General features: G+C 51.7%; 2 protein-coding genes across 4 annotated transcripts in view; one reads left to right on the forward strand and one right to left on the reverse strand.

Moving 5' to 3' along the window:
- Positions 1-574: 574 nt before the first annotated feature.
- On the reverse strand, positions 575-4889 carry RPS27L (ribosomal protein S27 like). Its single transcript, XM_037393992.1, has 4 exons — positions 4825-4889; positions 4545-4653; positions 2163-2273; positions 575-1094 (listed from the first exon to the last, which is right to left on the reverse strand). The coding sequence occupies exons 1-4, from the start codon at positions 4828-4830 to the stop codon at positions 1066-1068; spliced, it is 255 nt and encodes an 84-aa protein (XP_037249889.1). The 5' UTR covers positions 4831-4889; the 3' UTR covers positions 575-1065.
- An 8445-nt stretch (positions 4890-13334) lies between these two features.
- RAB8B (RAB8B, member RAS oncogene family) overlaps positions 13335-17627 on the forward strand; it is a 31358-nt gene continuing 27065 nt past the window's right edge. For 2 of the 3 annotated variants that reach the window (XM_037393999.1, XM_037393998.1), the window contains exon 1: positions 13335-13514. In XM_037393999.1, coding sequence (XP_037249896.1) covers positions 13391-13514 — 124 coding nt within the window. In that variant the 5' untranslated portion in view covers positions 13335-13390. The remainder of the gene's footprint in view (positions 13515-17627) is intronic. The other variant, XM_037393996.1, reaches the window with a different exon arrangement.

The following is a 17627-nucleotide window of genomic DNA, read 5'->3' on the forward strand; positions in this document are numbered from 1 at the left end:
AACATCTGCAAATGCAACAACTTGTAGTATTAGGTTTTGGAGCTGTTTTTATTGACTAGAAACATAAAAGTCTTAGAAGTCATGGGAAGAATACAGGTTGAATAGAAATTTGCAGCAACAATTAGCTCATCAGGACACCTGATACTCTGAAAGAGATGTTGATGCATAGCTCGAGATACTATTTAGTAAAATAAGATACATGTAAGACTTCGAATGTTTTTCTCATGGTTTTAAAAAAAAAACACTTTTTAACAGCCATTTAGAAAAGGATGGCTTTTAAAAACTAACTAAAAACCTGTCTCCTCATTGCAAAAAGGTAATTACTTAATATTGAAAATGTGCATGGTTTTGCTCTACTAGCTTTTGTAAAGGCTGGATACCATTCACATCTGTTAGTGTAGGATGGCTTGCAGTTGCTTATATACCATGTGCCTTCTCTGTACTGAATGCTTTCAGTGTTTTGTAAAAGACTTGTTTTGCATAGAAATCTCACTATAGAATACCAAATGCAGTTTCAAGACCAGATTAGAGGGAGGAAAAACCCATGCATTCCAGAAAAACAGCCAAACATAAGTAAGCAGCTTGATATTTTTATTTATCAACGCATTACTCAAAACAGTAAAGGAACTAAAGCTATGTTGAAAGCAAATGAGCAGTTTTAAATCTGTCTGGCCTTTGCATCCCTTGCAGTTAGGGTAGCTGCAGTAATAAAGTATGCAAAATACATTCTTACAGTAGTTTCTGTCACCATATGCGCCACACAGCTGTAGTTGATGATTAATGAGGAAAAGGATGCAGCAAGTCCAAGGTTTTTATATTGTGACATCACCCAATTAACAATACACTGTTTAAAAGTAAAATTACAAAAATAGAGCTCAACTGTCTGCAAACTTGAAGGAAAAAATTGCACTTCAAATCATTTATTGAAAAAGATTCCAGCTCATTAATCACCAATAGCATGTAACTTGTACAAAAATCAATTTTAATTACATTGTTGTATTAACAGGCATTTCTGAACTGGTAAGGCTTTCAGGAAAATGGATCCAAAACCACCTGCTGAAGTGTTCAGTGTTGCTTCCTCCTAAATGAACAGCCTGCAAAGAAATCACATATAGATATAGTCCTTAACATTTTAAGGCTGCCTTGGAAAATTGCCTGCTGAACGTAAGTAGGAGAACTGATGCAATAAATACAAATTTCATGTACCACAAGAGGTAAAGATGTAGCACTTCCAAGTCTTCTCCAACTTAGCCTTATTTGAAGATAAATCAGGACAGCCGTGCTGTTCTGGTAAGTTGTACTATTTCTTTTCTTCCAGATGCCTTTGAAAATGTCCGTCTACTGTAACACCCCTTAGTGATACAAACCCCAAACTGAAACAGCTCCTAGGAGTGTTGATACTTTTTTCAACTCCTGAACAGCTTTACTTCAGGTATTCCATCCTCATATATACTACATCCATACAGTAGAACATGGTCTAAACGCTCCTATATGTAATTTACATATCTATTTACCTTTTATCCTTTAAACAAGACATGAATAAAATCTGGATTTGTTTTTTAATATTTTTTTAAACCCTAAAGTGTTTCCAGTGTTTTTCACATACCCCAGACTTTAGTTTGCATTTCAAGATACTGGTGCTATACCAGTTACCTATATGTAATTATCAGTGCTTATTGGTTCTCTTACACAAACCGAATTTTGATTTAGTAACATGGGCCGGGGAACTGCCTTATGGTACTAGTGTTTAATAACAAACAGGCAAGCCACCACTGAGTAGTAGTGGCACAGAATCACTCTAGCCTGGCAAAAGTACTCGTAACTCCTTTCATGGTGCTTTCTAATGCTCTAAACTTAGCTCAGAACATTAGAGAGAGGCAAAGGAAACCACAAAGTGAAGCACCTAAAATCACGTGTGTTTGAATGCCATTTCGATGCCATGGAGCTGCTTAGCTGCCTGGTGTATCCATTTAGCCATTTAAAAATGAGAATCTGAAATAAAACTTGCAGTTCGGGGCCCACTAACAATGTTTTTACTAGCCAACTCTAAGCAATTTACAAAATAATCATTCCAATTATCAGTTTTCAAAATCAAGGCTAAAGTGTCTGCAGTCTATACAGACATAAATGCATTATTCAGGCTGCTGAACGCTGCCCCTTACCTTCTGTGAGCCTGGCTTTGCCCCCCGTAGGCTGACACAGGACAGTTGAGCACCCTACACACAGAACTACTGTCTGAGCGTGGCTGAATACAGTGGTGATCTTGTAGCAACCTGCAAAACAGCATTATTTAACTTTCCATTGAGTATTTTTAGCATTTTTTTAATTGTATGTGTAATTGAATCAGATACTCTAAATACACTTGTCCAAAAATGGATCTGTTGCATTACACAAGCGTACCAAGTAAAACAAAGCGAAACATTGTTATTGTGGCATGAAGTACTTGCTTTTACTAACATGCATACGAAGGCAAGTTAGCTGAAACTGTTAGGACTTCCCAGATGAAAACCAACATGCCTTGAGGGCTGAGAAGCCCTGATTTGCCTGCAGTATGTCTCCTGCAGAAAAAGTCAAGGAGTTGCAGACTAGCCTTTCTCTGCTGAACGGAAGAACGCATCTAGCCAGAGAAATATTTTAACTTGTAACACTGGAACGTTGCTGTTGACAAAGTCTGGCAGCTGTGAATGTAAACACTGCTGTTCAAATCTGTTTGCTTGTCGTTTAATAATTGGTAGACGTAAGGAGCGTGCCTGGTGGCATTGTACAAAGCTAACGTCTTATTTAAACAAGGAGACTTGCACAGAATAACTTTGCTAATTCCAGATGCCAGAAGAGGCATCAGCAACATTTTTTCTACAGCTTCTAAATTCTATGACTTAAAAGAATGAAATCACTCTCGTACATGGCTTAGACAAAGGGGTTTTCACTGCCTTCATTCTTTTCCCTGAGAAGTATTTTCAAATAGCCAAGAGGAATTTGGGGGAGAGAGAAAACTTGCAAAGGATTTAATCTAGGTGTGGATATAGAAAACAGACAAATAGATAAAGGTGAGCATAGACTCCTTTTTCAGGATGTGTGGACCAGAAAGGTAAGACAGAATACACGCCCTGAGGAAGGTCCTCAGAAAGGTCTCCGACAAGAAGGCTGTTTGGTGGAGAGAACTCCTGTTAGAACAACAGATTTCTGCTTTGCCTAAATCACAGATAGTAACTACACAAATATTTGTTTGCAAAAAACTACCAGCAGCTAAAATCTAACCATAGGAAACGTGTTCCCTCCGGTGAATATGAGCTTCCAGACTGATGAAGTTTTACCTTTGTGGATCTGGCAGGGAAAGGAACCCAATCCATTTCCGTAACCGGGCAGCAACTTCCAGCAACACTGAGGGATGCACGAGGCCCTCTGTTTCGGTGCTTCGTGCTTAGGACTCATTATCGAAGCTCTCCTGCTTTGCTCTATATATCCCTTAAACTCCATAACCAATCAATGCAACAATAATGAAGATAACCAATGACCTGTGGGCCCGTGTTGACATTAATTGTATCATAGTATAGGCATGCATGTACGCTGGTTTGGAGACAGTTAAAAAAAAGAAAGTAAAAATCAGTGCCTTGGCTGTTGACCACGTATTTTTTAAAAGTAACCACGCTTTGCTTTCGAACAGTTTTAATGAATTTACCTCCCTTTTAGATGGAAAACAAAGTCCTAGAGTTTCTTAGAAATCGAAGCTGCTAAGAAATAATAAGAAAACCTGAACACTGCAACAATTCCTTGCTTCTAGTCAGGGTGATTGCTCTTGTGTGCCCATGCGTGTTCCCCTGCTGTGATGCTGTCCTGCAGCAGTTTCTGGGAAATCAGGTACCACAGATGACAGCTCCTGTGCCTTGACACAGCGTGGCTGTGCTGGTCAAAGCAGCCGGTCAGTGCTAGAGCATGTTCCTGCATTCGTGCTAGAAAAATCCCGTGTTGCAGTTTACGAGAGAAGTTGGTTATACAGAGGTTTCTGAGCCAAAGTAATGAAACTCTGTGAAACGCGGACACGGGCACCACCTTAATGCAACCCCGGTGCATTCGATGCAGGTGTCAGCTTGACTTCTTGTCAGCAGTGTGCGCAGGTGGCAGCCGGGGTGTGTGTGTGTATGTTGCTTCCGATTGAACCTGTGTATGTCCTTGTGAAAGGTTTTTTCTGGGTGCTTTTCCTGAATTGGTTTCCAAAAGGAGGGAAACAGTGTTGTCTTCCATGTGAGACGTGCCATGGATGCTCTACAGCATCAGCGACATCTCCCTCCTCGCACAGGCCAGGCTGGGGGAGGGGGGGGTCCCTATTTCCCAGGATTTCGTAAAGGCGGGGGAGGGGGGTGGGAAAAAATCTCATGCCAGACCTCCAGAACAGAAAATAAAAAGCCAATTGTTTAGATTAACTTTTGGAAAAGGTTGAAAACACTTTGTTAACAAAAAATAAATTAAAAAATCAGAGCTTTGATGAGGGTAACGCATACCGATGAGGTGACCCGCCGGCGGGATGGACACGCGCCGGTACCTACCCGGACATTTCACATCCATGAAGTAGGAGTTCGGGCTCTGCACCAGGCGCTTCTTCTTGTGCTTCTTCCTCTCGTCCTCCAAGGAGGGGTGCGCCAGGTCCGTGGCCAGCTGCGGGGGCAAGAGGCGCAACGCAACGCGTGTGAGGCGGCTGCTGCTGCCGCCGCTGCTGCCCTCGCCCGCTCCCCTCCCCCGCCCCGCGGGGGCCGATGGCAGGTGCCTGCCGGCAGCGAGCCCCGATACCGCGCCGAGCGGCCCGGCCGCCGCTGGTAAACAACTCACCGGCATGGCCGCCTCCGCGCTGCGCCGCGCCGCGCCGCCCCGCCCCGCCCCGCCGCGCGCTGCACTGCCCGCCCCGCCCCGCGCTGCACTGCCCGCCCCGCCCCGCCCCGCACTGCACTACACTGCCCGCCCCGCCCCGCCCGCGCTGCACTGCCCCGCCCCGCCCCGCCCCGCGCCGCCCCGCCCCGCCCCGCCGCGCGCTGCACTGCCCGCCCCGCCCCGCGCTGCACTGCCCGCCCCGCCCCGCCCCGCACTGCACTACACTGCCCGCCCCCGCCCCGCCCGCGCTGCACTGCCCGCCCCGCCCCGCCCCGCACTGCACTACACTGCCCGCCCCGCCCCGCCCTGCACTGCACTGCACTGCCCGCCCCGCCCCGCCCGCGCTGCACTGCCCCGCCCCGCCCCGCTCCGCCCCGCGCTGCCCCGCCCCGCCCCACCGGGGCTGCGCCGCCTGTCGGGCCACGGGCCGCCCGTGGGCGCTGGGAGCTGGGCGGCCGCAGGGGCGTCGCGCCCGGCTCGGGCACGGACCGGCGCCGGTGGGGTGAAGGGGCCGGGATCCGCCCCGCGGCCGCTGCGGGCGGCGCCGGTGCCGGCAGGGCCGCAGCCCTTCCCCAAGCGCTGCCGCTTGCCCGCGCCGCGGCGCCGGGCGGGCCGCCCCGGGGAACCGGTGGGGGCTGCGGGTCCCGCCCGTGCCAGTGTCGCCGGGCTGGGGGCTGGGCTCGTGCGCGTCCCGCGCCCACCGCGGCGGGAGGGGTTAGTCACCGCCCCGCGAGCCGGGCGGGGCAGCGCGAGCAGTGGCGGGAGTGGGACAAACACCTCTCATCAAACACCTCCCGCTCTGCTTGAGCGACGGGGTGCGCGGGTCGCTCCGTAATTAAAACTGTCACAGGCGCAGCCCCTGCGGGTCCCTGTTGTCACGTGGGCCCGGGGCGCGGGGCGGTGTGATGCGCCGGGAGGCCACCAGGGGGCACGGCAGCCCGTGGGAACCGCGGTGTGTGGTGTCCCCGGTGTGCGGTGTCCCGGCCTGCGGCGTGTCCCCCGTGTGCAGCGTGTCCCGGTGTGCGGCGTGTCCCGGGTGTGTGCTGACCCGGCCTGCGACATGTCCCCCTGTGCAGCGTGTCCCTGCGTGTAGCATGTCCCCGCGTGTCATGTCCCCGCATGCGGTGTGTCCCCACGTGCGGCATGTCCCCCTGTGTGCAGCGTGTCCCAGCATGCAGCGTGTCCCGGCATGTGGCGTGTCCCCCCATGCAGTGTGTCCCCCTGCATGTGGCATGTCCCCGGCGTGTGGTGTCCTGGCCTGAGGCATGTCCCCGCATGTGGCGTGTCCCCAAGTGCAGCGTGTCCCCACGTGCGGTGTGTGTCCCGGCGTGCAGCGTGTCCCTGCATGCAGCATGTTCCCGGTGTGCAGTGTCCCAGCCTGCAGCGTGTCCCCCCCCCGTGTGCAGCATGTCCCCACGTGCAGCATGCCCCGGTGTGCGGCGTGTCCCAGGTGTGTGGTGAACTGGCCTGCAACATGTCCCTGTGTGCAGCGTGTCCCCACGTGCAGCGTGTCCCAGTGTGCATTATGTCCCCACGTGTGGTGTGTCCCTGCGTACGGTGTGACCTAGTGTGTGGTGTGTCCCTACATGCGGCATGTCCCCCTGCGTGCAGCGTGTCCCAGCATCCAGCGTGTCCCAGCGTGTGGCGTGTCCCCTCACGTGTGGCATGTCTCCACATGGGGCGTGTCCCCGGTGTGTGGTGACCCAGCATGCAGTGTGTCCCCATGTACAGTGTGTCCCAGTGTGCAGGGTGTCCTCACATGTGGCGTGTCCCCACATGTGGCGTGTCCCCACATGCGGTGTGTCCCAGGGTGCGGCATGTCCCCACGTGTGGCATGTCCCCGTGTGTGCAGCGTGTCCCAGCATCCAGAGTGTCCTGGTGTGTGGGGTGTCCCCCTGTGTGCGGCGTGTCCCCCCCGTGCAGCATGTCCCTGCATGCAGTGTGTCCTGGCGTGCGGTGTGTCCCCCCGTGTATGGCAAGTCCCCAGATGTGGTGTGCCCCCAGAGTGTGGTGTTCTGGCCTGAGGCGTGTCCCCACATGCAGTGTGTCCCCACGTGTGGCGTGTCCCCACGTGCAGCATGTCCCCACATGTGGCATGTCCCAGTGTGTGGTGTGTCCCTGGTGTGTGGTGACCCGGCCTGCAGTGTGTCCCCACGTGCAGTGTGTCCCAGTGTGCCGTGTGTCCCCTCATGTGGTGTGTCCTGGTATGCAGCATGTTCCTGCATGTGGCGTGTCCCTGCATGCGGTGTGTCCCAGTGTGTGGCGTGTCCCCATGTGCAGCATGTCCCCCTGTGTTCAGCGTGTCCCAGCATCCAGCGTGTCCTGGCATGTGGAGTGTCCCTGTGTGTGGCATGTCCCCAGTGTGTGGTGTCCCAGCCTGTGGCATGTGCCCACATGTGGCGTGTCGCTGTGTGTCCTGCCTGACGCACACCAATGCCCCGAGCAAACTCTCTGTCGGGTTTGCCGTGAGCACACTGGGGCTGTGAGCCCCGCAGCGGCGCATCTGCCGACGGCGGCACCCTCGGCACCGGGGTGGCCCCGGGGCAGGGACCCCACACAGCTCCCACCCGAACCCTGCGTTATCCTGCGGGAATGGGCCCGCGCTCTGCAAGGCTCCGTGCCGTTACACCGGGTTCCCTCTTCTTGCCTTAACAACGTCATCCCGTAACATCGTAACGCTCTGTTAGCGTTCGTTCCTGATGCGCTGGGTGGTGCTGACCCGCAGAGGCATTCTGGAAGCATTTCTTCTGTGTCACTGGAAGCGTTTCTCCTTGTGTCACAGGGAGTTTAACGTGGACGACCCTGACCCACATTTCCCCTGCCTGCGGCCCGTGGCGCTGGGGACACAGGCCATCAGCAGCACAGGCAGCCCGAGCCTCAGCTGCTCCTACGGCCTTTCAGCCTTCTTCAACGGCATGTTGCTTACCTGCGAGCAGATGGGAAAGGGGAGAAACTGTGAAGCCTGTTGGTTAACAGTCTGAAGGAGAATCGTGCCTGTCTTTAAGAAAATACCTTCACAATGTACAAATCACCACCGGCAAACCCCCAGGACTCCCGAAGTGCTGCCCTCCTTCACCGCTTCCCCCTGGCCTTCCCTGCCTCAATGTCTCCCCTGCGAGGAGCCTGGGGTGCTTGAGGAAGACTTTACAGTCACAATTCATGTGAAAAATCGGTTCCTGTGGAAGGAGGGGCAGACAGGGTGATCTGAAAACAGGGTGTGTTTTGGACACATCCCTCTGGTTCTCTATTTTGGTTTTACTTGGAGGTTCATTTCCTTTTCATAACTCCTTTAGTCCAGCGACCTGCTGAGCGACTCAGTTCTCACGCATTACCTTCAGTCTCACAACCGAAGCGTTTTTGGAAGCATACTCCTTAGAAAACAGAAACGCAGCACTGAGTCTACGTGGCGAGTTAACAGGGAGAGAAACGCAGTCGGTACCACCGTGGCCTACAGAGACCGAGAGATTCGGGTCCGAGGGAAGGACTTCCCCTTCCCAGCCTTCTCCCAGCAAACAGGCTTCGGTCTCATTTCAGAGAAAGGAACAGGAAACATTATCTATCTGCCAGAAGGACGACAGAACCTTTCCAAAAGCTCAGCCCAAGGTGTTTAAAACCAACGTAGTGACTGTTGGGTTTTTTCTGCGTGGCAAGTGGCAGCCTCTTGCCGTTTCTGTCCCCGGTGGCAGGCCCTGCGGTGGGTGGTCTCCTGCTGGGCTGGGACAGCCAGCGAGCCTCCCCTGTGACCAGGGAGGTGGCGGCAGGGCACCCTGACACCCGGTGCCCCCCGTCCTGCTCCATCGGTGCCTCTCTGCAGCCGAGTCTGGGTGCGTCCTTATGATTTGCTATCTGATGTTGCCGAGAATACAGGCTTTTGCAGGGGGGGTTGCTATAAAACCTTGTTCTAACTGACGGTGGTCACTGCAGAAGTGAGTGTTGGCTGGTTTTCAGAAAACAATTTCACCCTAATAATGGTTTGTCCGGCGTGCCAGGACATGGCTGGGTGTCTGCAGCACTGCAGTAAAGCTGTCTGGCTTTCCGCACACCACCGGCTCCAAGCTGCACTCAGAATTAGTAGGTTCACTTCCAGCGGTATGTTTGACCTGGAGTGCAGTCTGCCTGGGGTTTTACCTGTACTGGAGAATTAAGTATTACAGTTGTAATTGATTATAAATTAATGGCGTAAACCATGGCATGCAGTCATTTGGTTTAAATATGCTTACGCAGATATTTTAGGTTAGCCCAGGAACTTGAAGAAGGTCCACTTTTACCGCTAGTGTAATAGCAAACTTGGAAATTAACGGCACTTACAGATAAGGCTTTTACAGTGCTTTTCCTTTCTGGAATTGAACTGTACATACTTAAGTCTCTTCCCCGCCACCCCACACCCCCCCCCCCGCCCAATACTGTCTTGATTTAACCACTTCTACATAAAGTTCTGCAATATATACAAATGCATACATTGAGATCACTGAAGGACTGTTCTTTGTAAAGACCAAAAAAAAAAAAAATCAAACCTATGCATTCATCTTCTTAAAACCAGGCCCTAAAACCAGAACATATCGGCGTATCGAATGCAGCAGAACGAGCATAGAAGTATCTACCTGCAGTGAAAGACATATTGACTGGAACTAGGGAGTAAGTGACATTTTTTTTTAGAGGAGCGTCACATGATGGTCATCAAACAGCAATAAATTGCAGGGGCATTTGCCAAAACCAGAGTTGCTAAAGATATGCGTCAAAAATATTATCATATTAGCTAGCAGAGTCCAAAAGCTAAGGAGCAAAGCTCACGTTAATAATTTGTGGTTAGGTGGCATTCAGGGCAAGACTGCCTCGTTAGATTATCTTTTGTAGGGCTTGGACCTGTGGATTCCAATTAGTGCCAAAATAACAGGATCCTGGTTCTATCAATATGTTTTAAATGCAATCTTTTTTCTGAAACCTTGTACTTAATTTGATATGTAGAATTTCCTACAAGTTCACATGCATTGAACAGAAGAGTTTGATTGAAGATAGAATTTCACACAGTTCTCTTTTCACTTAACCAGTCTCACCTTTGAACTGAGTGGGGAAAGGGATTTTTGAAAGCTGAAGTAATGGTGTCTATCATTTGAGAAAGTGAAAATGAGAGTGGGAATGAAGTAGCAATGTAATCTGTTTTTTTTTTGTAAAAATGTAGGTGTTGGTAAACTAATCACAGGGTTTTTAATGTGTCTGTAAAGATTGTTGAACTTATTGCGTGTGAATAGAGGGAGTGATTGCATTTTGCTATTCCTATTTAGTGCCTTTCTTAAATGAAGTGCTTTGTTGGATGTACATTACATACACCTCGGTGACTAACGGAATCCTGACATGTCTTGGTTGGGACAGCATCCGTGTACTGGATGACCTTCAGCTGTAGTATTCAGGCAGAACTGTTAGGGCAGTCACTCAGGGGTTGTAAACAGTTTTATGGTTTTTTGAAATGTACAAATGGGCATCACTCTGTTATGGTGCTACCTGCCTTTCTATAGTGACGCAAGGTAAACCGTAATGTCAAACATCTTCTATTTCCTACACATTCAGTGTTTCCCCTCAGTGGTTCTCCCGTGTCAGAAAAAAATGAAACGTTTAATTGCAGTTGATCTATTTGACTGCAATGCAATACAAAACAAATGCTGCCTTTTCCAATACAGTGCAATAACAAAGACTGGGCTTCAAAGTATCTTCATGGAATAGGTGTCACAGTGGCTTCGTTATTGAGCCTCAGCAGCCTCGGTAGTACTCCTCAAGGTTTTACTAACAGATTGCAAGGTATACAATTGTACAAGTGCAGGTTTTCCACATTCTAGAAAATCAAAAATATGTAACTTTTAATTTTTATATCTTGTTTTTAAAGTTCATAGTGAAGTAAACATCTGTCCCTTGGATCTGGCAAACTGGTGCTTTTCCAAATCAGAACAGAACGCAGTATTGCAAAGCACCAGTGTAATTGAAGAGGGAAGTAATTTGCATTATTTTTCTGTAAAACTACTCTTGAGTAACAGATGGCAATCGCAAACATATTGCTCCAGGGACATATGGAAGTCTATTTGTTCCATAAAACTCAAGAGTGAATATTAACCCCCGAATTACTCTCGTCAGTGCTGAAATATGATTGTGTAGTAATCTTCAGTATGGCCATGATTACAGTACATGGCAACTCCCACCTCTGAAAATACAGATACAGGGAAATGTTTCAGAGATTAGTTTTTCATTTGCAATTTTCTATAATCTGATTATTCATGCTAGTCTGAAATCATTAAACAATTTGGTTTGACTGCTTCAGTGCCAGGTTGCCATTATCTTTTACAAACTTAAATCTCCTAATTAGTGACTGTAACAACCCATCTTAACATCTAAACAGCCCAACTGCTAATTCTGTAGTACAAAAGTGAACCAAGCAGCCACATTTCCAGATTCCAACCTGAACTGGGCAGAGGTCTCCAGGTGTGTAAAAAAAAAATACATTGGCAATTCCCCCCTTCTTGTTTTGCTGCCTTTACTGTGCTTTGCCAGATGATGGATACCCTGGTCTCCCAGAGGTCTCAGTCAAACAAACAATTAAATTTTTACTTTAATCACAACACAGCACCTATGATATAAAACTAGATTTTGGTACAATTAGCTAGCAGTTAGATAAGCACTCATGGTGAGCTCTTACAAATTCACCTTGTACAGAGATTTACATCAGACCTGGCATCGGCTTATTGATGGTTTGTTACATATTGGCCAGGAGCACCACCAAACTGAGACCCTTAATGAGGAAGATTTGGAATCTTTGGAAATTAACTAGGAGCAACACAGCTTTTGGTTTTTCCTGGTTTATAATGGCCGAAGGTGTTTGTTTGCCGTGATCCCTCAGGATACTTTGCACAAATACAGCAGTAGCCAGGCTAGTTTAGCCCCATTTCACCCCGTCAAAGTGTAGGTTAATGTCATGGAGTGTTTTTTTGGTGTGCTTAGAGTACGGAGGCTAACCACATGTGGCAGAGCTTTAGTATTCAAAGTTAATTTTGTTTGATTCCATATAGAACTCGGTGTGTCTATTTGCCAAATTAACAGCAAATAAACCCCAAGAAAGGACCTGTTACAGTTTTGGGCTGCGCTATAACCAAGGGATTTGGCTGCAGGTGGGAGACACCAGCCGGTCTCCCTGGGCTGCTGCTGGGGGGTCAAATCATGTTTGCACCCCTGATCCTGCTCAGAGGGTGCTTGGACCCCTGGGGCTATGGCGGGGCCCCCGAGGCTGCAGGGCGCAGGTGATGGGCAGGAGGGGGCCTGGCCGCGGGTGCCTTAGGGCTGTCCCTGTCTCTGTCCCCGCACCGGCCCCGGGGGGCTGGGGAAGGGAGGTGGCGGTTCAGCCCTGCAGGATGGCAGTCCCTTGGTCCCTTCGGGAATGGCTGGCGGGAAACGGCTGTTTTCCTTTGTTTTCCGAAGAGGTGGGCGAGAACTGCTGGAGTGATTTACAGAGATTTCTGTTTTTAGCTTGTCTAAAGGCTACAGTTTTGAAAGTAAATTAAAGCAATAACTCTTCACTGTCACCGCGGAGCGTTTCAGTAATGCTGTTTATTTTTATAGCGCCTCATGACACCCCATGGGGAACACGGAGTAACGGAGCCGTACGGAGGCGGCCGCGCCAGGAGGCCATTGTCATCATCAGCGGGAGGGGACAGGGGCGCTGGCGGCAGCGCTGTGCGGCGGCCACGTGTCGCTCTGCAGCACCCATGGCTTTAGCGCCGCTCTCGACGGCGTGGAAGTCATTCCTCTGGTGGGCACAGGTCTGTCCCTCGCTCACCAGGCCCACACGTGAGGCCAAACGCGGTCACGTTCCACCTGTGCCTGCTGGTGACCCGCAGCCTCCCGGCGTTGCTCGCGCTGGTAAAGACGCCCGCGGCCGTTTACAGATGGAGCTGCATCCCGCAGCACCCTGGACCCAGCGCCGCGCAGGACGAGGCCATGCGGCTGCTGGGGGACAGTGGCTGCCGCCCGAGGGGGTCAGTGTCCCCCCGCCGTGTCCCGGCCCCGCGGCCCCTGGAGCGCCGGGGACGTGCGGGGTCAGGCCCCGCGGCCCCCGCGGGTTTCAGGGCCGCGCCGCAACGGTCGCATCTGCGGCCGCACGGAGGGGAGGGGGCGGGCAGGCGCGGGGCGGCGGGGCTGCCCGTGCGGGGCTGGCGGGGCTGCCCGACCTGTGCGGGGCTCCCGGGGCCGGCTGGCAGTGCGGAGCTCCCAGGACCGCTCTCCCGGGGTGGGCTGCCCGTGCGGGGCTCCCGGGGCGGGCTGGCAGTGGGGGCTCCCGGGGCCGCTCTCCCAGTGCGGGGCTGGCAGTGGGGGCTCCCGGGGCCGCTCTCCCAGTGCGGGGCTGGCAGTGCGGGCTCCCGGCCGCCTACAGCTCCCGTCGGGCCGCGGGGCGGGGCGCGCCGGCTGCCGTGCGTGGGCGCTGGGCGGGGCCTGCCCGCCCCCCCGGCCGCCCCCCCTGCTGCGGCGGCGAGCCCCAGGCCGAGGGAAGATGGCGAAGACCTACGACTATCTGTTCAAGCTGCTGCTGATCGGCGACTCGGGTGTGGGCAAGACCTGCCTGCTCTTCCGCTTCAGCGAGGACGCCTTCAACACCACCTTCATCTCCACGATCGGTGAGGCGCCGCGGCGGCCGCCGCCCTGCGGCCCGGGGGGTTCCTGGCCGGGGCCCTCCGGCCGGGCCGGGGCCGCGCCTGGCGGCAGCGGGCGGGAGCCCTGCCGGCGCCCAGCCGGAGCCCTGCCGCCGTTGCGCGGGCCCCGCGGGGAGCGGCCGCCCCGCTCCTGGTGTCGGCGGCGGGGCCCGGTGCGGGCAGGCCGCGCGGGGAAGGGTTCGCCCCGCGGCGGCGGGGCCGGGCGGCGGCAGCGGGGCCGGCGGGGCGCGGCCGGGAGCGGCCCGCGGCGGTCGGGGCCGGGGCCGGGGCCGCGGCGGTGCGCGGCCCTCCCGCTGTCTCGCCGGCCCCTCCGTGCGCGGGGCCGGGAGCGGGCCGGGCCGCTGGATGGAGAACGGCGGCTCCCGCGGGGCTGCGCGGCGGCGGTGCCCGGCGGCCCCGGGCTGTAGCTCTGCGGGTGGCCGCTCGCCCCGGCGCCTGTGCCCGTGGCCGGGGGGCTGGCCCGGCCCTCCCGGGCAGCGGCTTCTTCGCCCCGGGGCGGAGGGGCCGCCCGGCAGCACTCGGGCCCGGCGACACCGGGGAGGCGGCCGGGGCGTCCCGCGGCTCCGCCAGCCGCTCCGGGGGGCCGGGGGTGTCGCGCACCCCAGCGCGCCGCCGCCTGCGGCGCTGTCAGAAACGCCGCCTTGGAGCGGCGGTGCGGGGCGCGGTGCTGGGCACAGGGTTTGGTGCTGGGCTCGGTGCTGGGCGCTGTGCTGGGATCCGCGGGGGCCTCATTTCCCAGATCTGCATTCCCAGTTCTGCACTGGGACGTGCCGGACTGGGAGGCCAGCCAGCCGGGGCTGGGGTGGGGTGGGGGGGCCCTCAGCGGTGCTGCTTGGAGAGGGGACAGCAGTAAGGCTGGCTTGGAAGGGCAGTGCCAAGGGAGTGAGCGGAGCCTTCTCTGGAAGGGGCCGGGTGTGAGGGTGTGGTGGGCGAGGTGTGACCCGGCCGCCCTGCTGTGCTGGGCGCGGGCGGGAATTGCAGGTTTGTCCAGGTGGCTGCGGCCCGGGGGGCTCGCGCTGTGGGAGTGGGATCACTGCAGCTCAGAACTGCCTTCCCGAAGTCTGAACCGGCGCGTTCCTTTCCCCCTGCAACCCCCTTCAGAGATGCTGTATCAGTAACACCGGCTCATCGAGGCCTGAGCAGCATTTTACCTAAAAAGGTCAATTTTGCTGCATCTCTGGTAAAGGCTTCATAAACATTAATAATTCCTGTATAGTTTTTTAAAAAAAAACCCAACCACAGAAACCCACCCTACGTTGGGACCATGCCAAATATAAAATACTTCTTTATGCTCCTAGAAAGATAGCTAACGTCAATGGGTGCGCCCGTCTTCCAGCCATTTTCTTGATGTTTCTTGAACTGCTTAGCCCCTTGGTACTTCTTTTACTCAGTCACTTTGAAGGCTGGGGGATTATGGATGTGGTGCTGTTTTTTCTTACCTTATTCAGCAAATGTTGCATTTGCTCTCACTCCTTTCCTTTATACTTGCTTTCACAAGGGTCTTGTTTTCAACGCTCTTCAGCTTGAAGAAACTTACTACTAATAACTGAGGCATAATTCTGGTTTTATAGGTTGTATTCATGATTGCACAGTTATGTTTCCCTCCTTGTAATTTTTTCCGTCCAGTCCCTTTTATTTTTTTTTTTTTTTCAAAGGACCTACAAGCAGGAAAGTTGACAATGCAGGGAAAAGTGAAACTGTTCATAAAATGCTGATGTATGCTTAAATAAAAAGGCTTGGGCTTTGGTGTTGTTTTTCTTTTTTTTTTTTTTTTTCAGGCTTCCTCATGGATTGCTTGTATTACTTCTAGGTCAATCACGTAGATTGAATCTGTTTGTTCTTGATGCACTCGCTTTATGAGTGCGTGGTGGTCAGTTTTACAATCATAACTAATACATCTAATGAGCTTAGGAGCATTCCACTCTTAACAGTTCTGATTTTTTTTTTTTTTTTGCTTGACTGATAAAGCATAGCCAGCCACGGTGTGGAGGGAGCCGCAGGGTTGCAGTGCTTTTCCCAAACAGGCCCTCCTGCTTGTTGAAGTTTTAAGGTCTCCAGATTAGCATCCCTAACCAAACACACTGAACCTTCCTGAAGTATAAGCTGCCAGGCTGGTTTGTTTGTATGTTCTCCAAAAAGTGGGATCTGCAATGTGATGGTACTTACTGTTACAGTGTCTGTCAGTTCACAAAGATTTTAATTAGTGCACGCGATATTATGTGCCCATAGTGATGCCCTAGTTCTCCTCTGGTCCGTCTCTCTCCTAACGAGATTGGAGTTGGTTTAGCTTGAAGTCTGAGAAGGCATGTGCTTGAGGTGTGTGAATGTCAAATGTTATTGTTTAATCTTACATATGTAAATGCTATTTGTGAATGAGGGGAGTCATTTAGAGGTTTTTCTTAACTATATGAGGTTAAACTTTAAACTGTTTTAACTTTTTTTCTTAGAGTCTACATCCAGAAATTAAAGCAAACTTTATTGCTGTGATGAAAGGGCCCACATGCTGTCTAAGCACCAGATACCTTTCTTATAATTCCCTATTTCTGTTGTTTAGTAGTTTAACCGGGGTTAAACCATGACACTTCAGTTACTAGAGTGATGGACACACTTTCCAAAAGGAAAAAAAAAGGAAGTAGGGGGAGGATGTGGAAATACTGCTTTACTATAAAATATTTGTTTTACTTGGCCTCAATGTTCGTATCATAGAAACGAGTCAATAACGAATTGTAGTTACTTGGTCATCTTGCACGGCATGCTTCTGCCATGCTTTGCAGATACCCTTCTCTTTTGCTGTTATGCAAAATGCTCCTGTGATGCTACTGCCTTGTGGATTGCTCCAAGGTCTGTGAACGGTCCCTTCCTGTTTCTCCTGGAGGCTTTGGTCACGCTGCGGTGACGGCTGTACCGATTCAAACAGTAAGTTCTTCCAGTCAGGTGTCCTGTGGCCAGGGGTTGCATAGAAAGCAGGATAAAAGTGCAGTGCACGTATATGTATAACTTACCAGACTTTTAAAGTTCTTTTTTGGGCGGTTCTTCGTGCTAGAGTCTCTGTGTCTGTGTCTTGGCTGCCTGACGTAGTCATACCTCCAGCAGAGCCTGCTGTCCATTGCGAGAGGTGAGCCAGCAGCCTTTCTGCCGGGTGGTCCTCTTGGCCGCTCCAAGCGATGCGTTCCCGGTCCGTGCCGTCACAGACTGCCTTCCCAGCTTTAGGCAAGGCAGGCCTTGGCCTTCTGCACCGTCCAGTGTTTCATGGGGGGCTCTTTAGCTCCGTTTGGAAAATCACTGGAAGGGCTCACAAGTCGTAATGCTGCTGTGGGCCCCGGTGAGGATCAGCTTTTCACTGTTAGCACGGGATAAAACTTTTTTTTACAATGGGAGTGGATTATGTAAAGTTATGTTGTTTAGTTTGCTTCCTGAGTTGGAACTTCTGCTTTTGCACAGTTCTATATGGAAAGTAGAATGCAGTTGAGTCAGCTCTTTTTCACACTTCAACAGCTCCTAAAGCAAAACTTATCTTGGGAGTATCTCGTGTGTATTTTGCTTGTAGTTTCAGAGCGGTGTACGAGAATAGGAAGCATTAATTTAGCAGTCTCTAAGTGTCTTAACTTGCTGTTCAAGTTGTGCTGCCCGGTAAAACTGGATTGCATGTATCATTCCAAATAATAAGGCTTATTCTTTGCATTCCTTTCAACTTTTTGTTTAAACTGGTTTCTGTGGGAATAAAGTTATATCTTTTAGCTGATAGCATTTTTGACTTAATACAAAGACTTGCTGACTGACATAGAATCTGTTGCATTTCTTTTTTTTTTAATTCAAGACGCTCTCAGCGTTTGGCAGGAAGTTGCCCACACCAGATAGTACTGTATCTGAGGGTTGAAACAATTTGTTGATTTTACAGAAGTAACTTTTCCTTAGCCTGCATCTTGCAAAATGGGACACTCCTCCGGCAATCAAGCACGTGTACACTGACCTTTGAACACTTTGATGAAAAACCTTTGACAAGCAAAATTATCAACTTCCCTTTTGCAGTGAAATTTCCATGTCTGTAATGTGTAATGGAAATTGTTTTAGCCTACT

Source organism: Falco rusticolus, chromosome 7, assembly GCF_015220075.1.
Source record: "Falco rusticolus isolate bFalRus1 chromosome 7, bFalRus1.pri, whole genome shotgun sequence".
Lineage (NCBI taxonomy): Eukaryota > Metazoa > Chordata > Aves > Falconiformes > Falconidae > Falco > Falco rusticolus.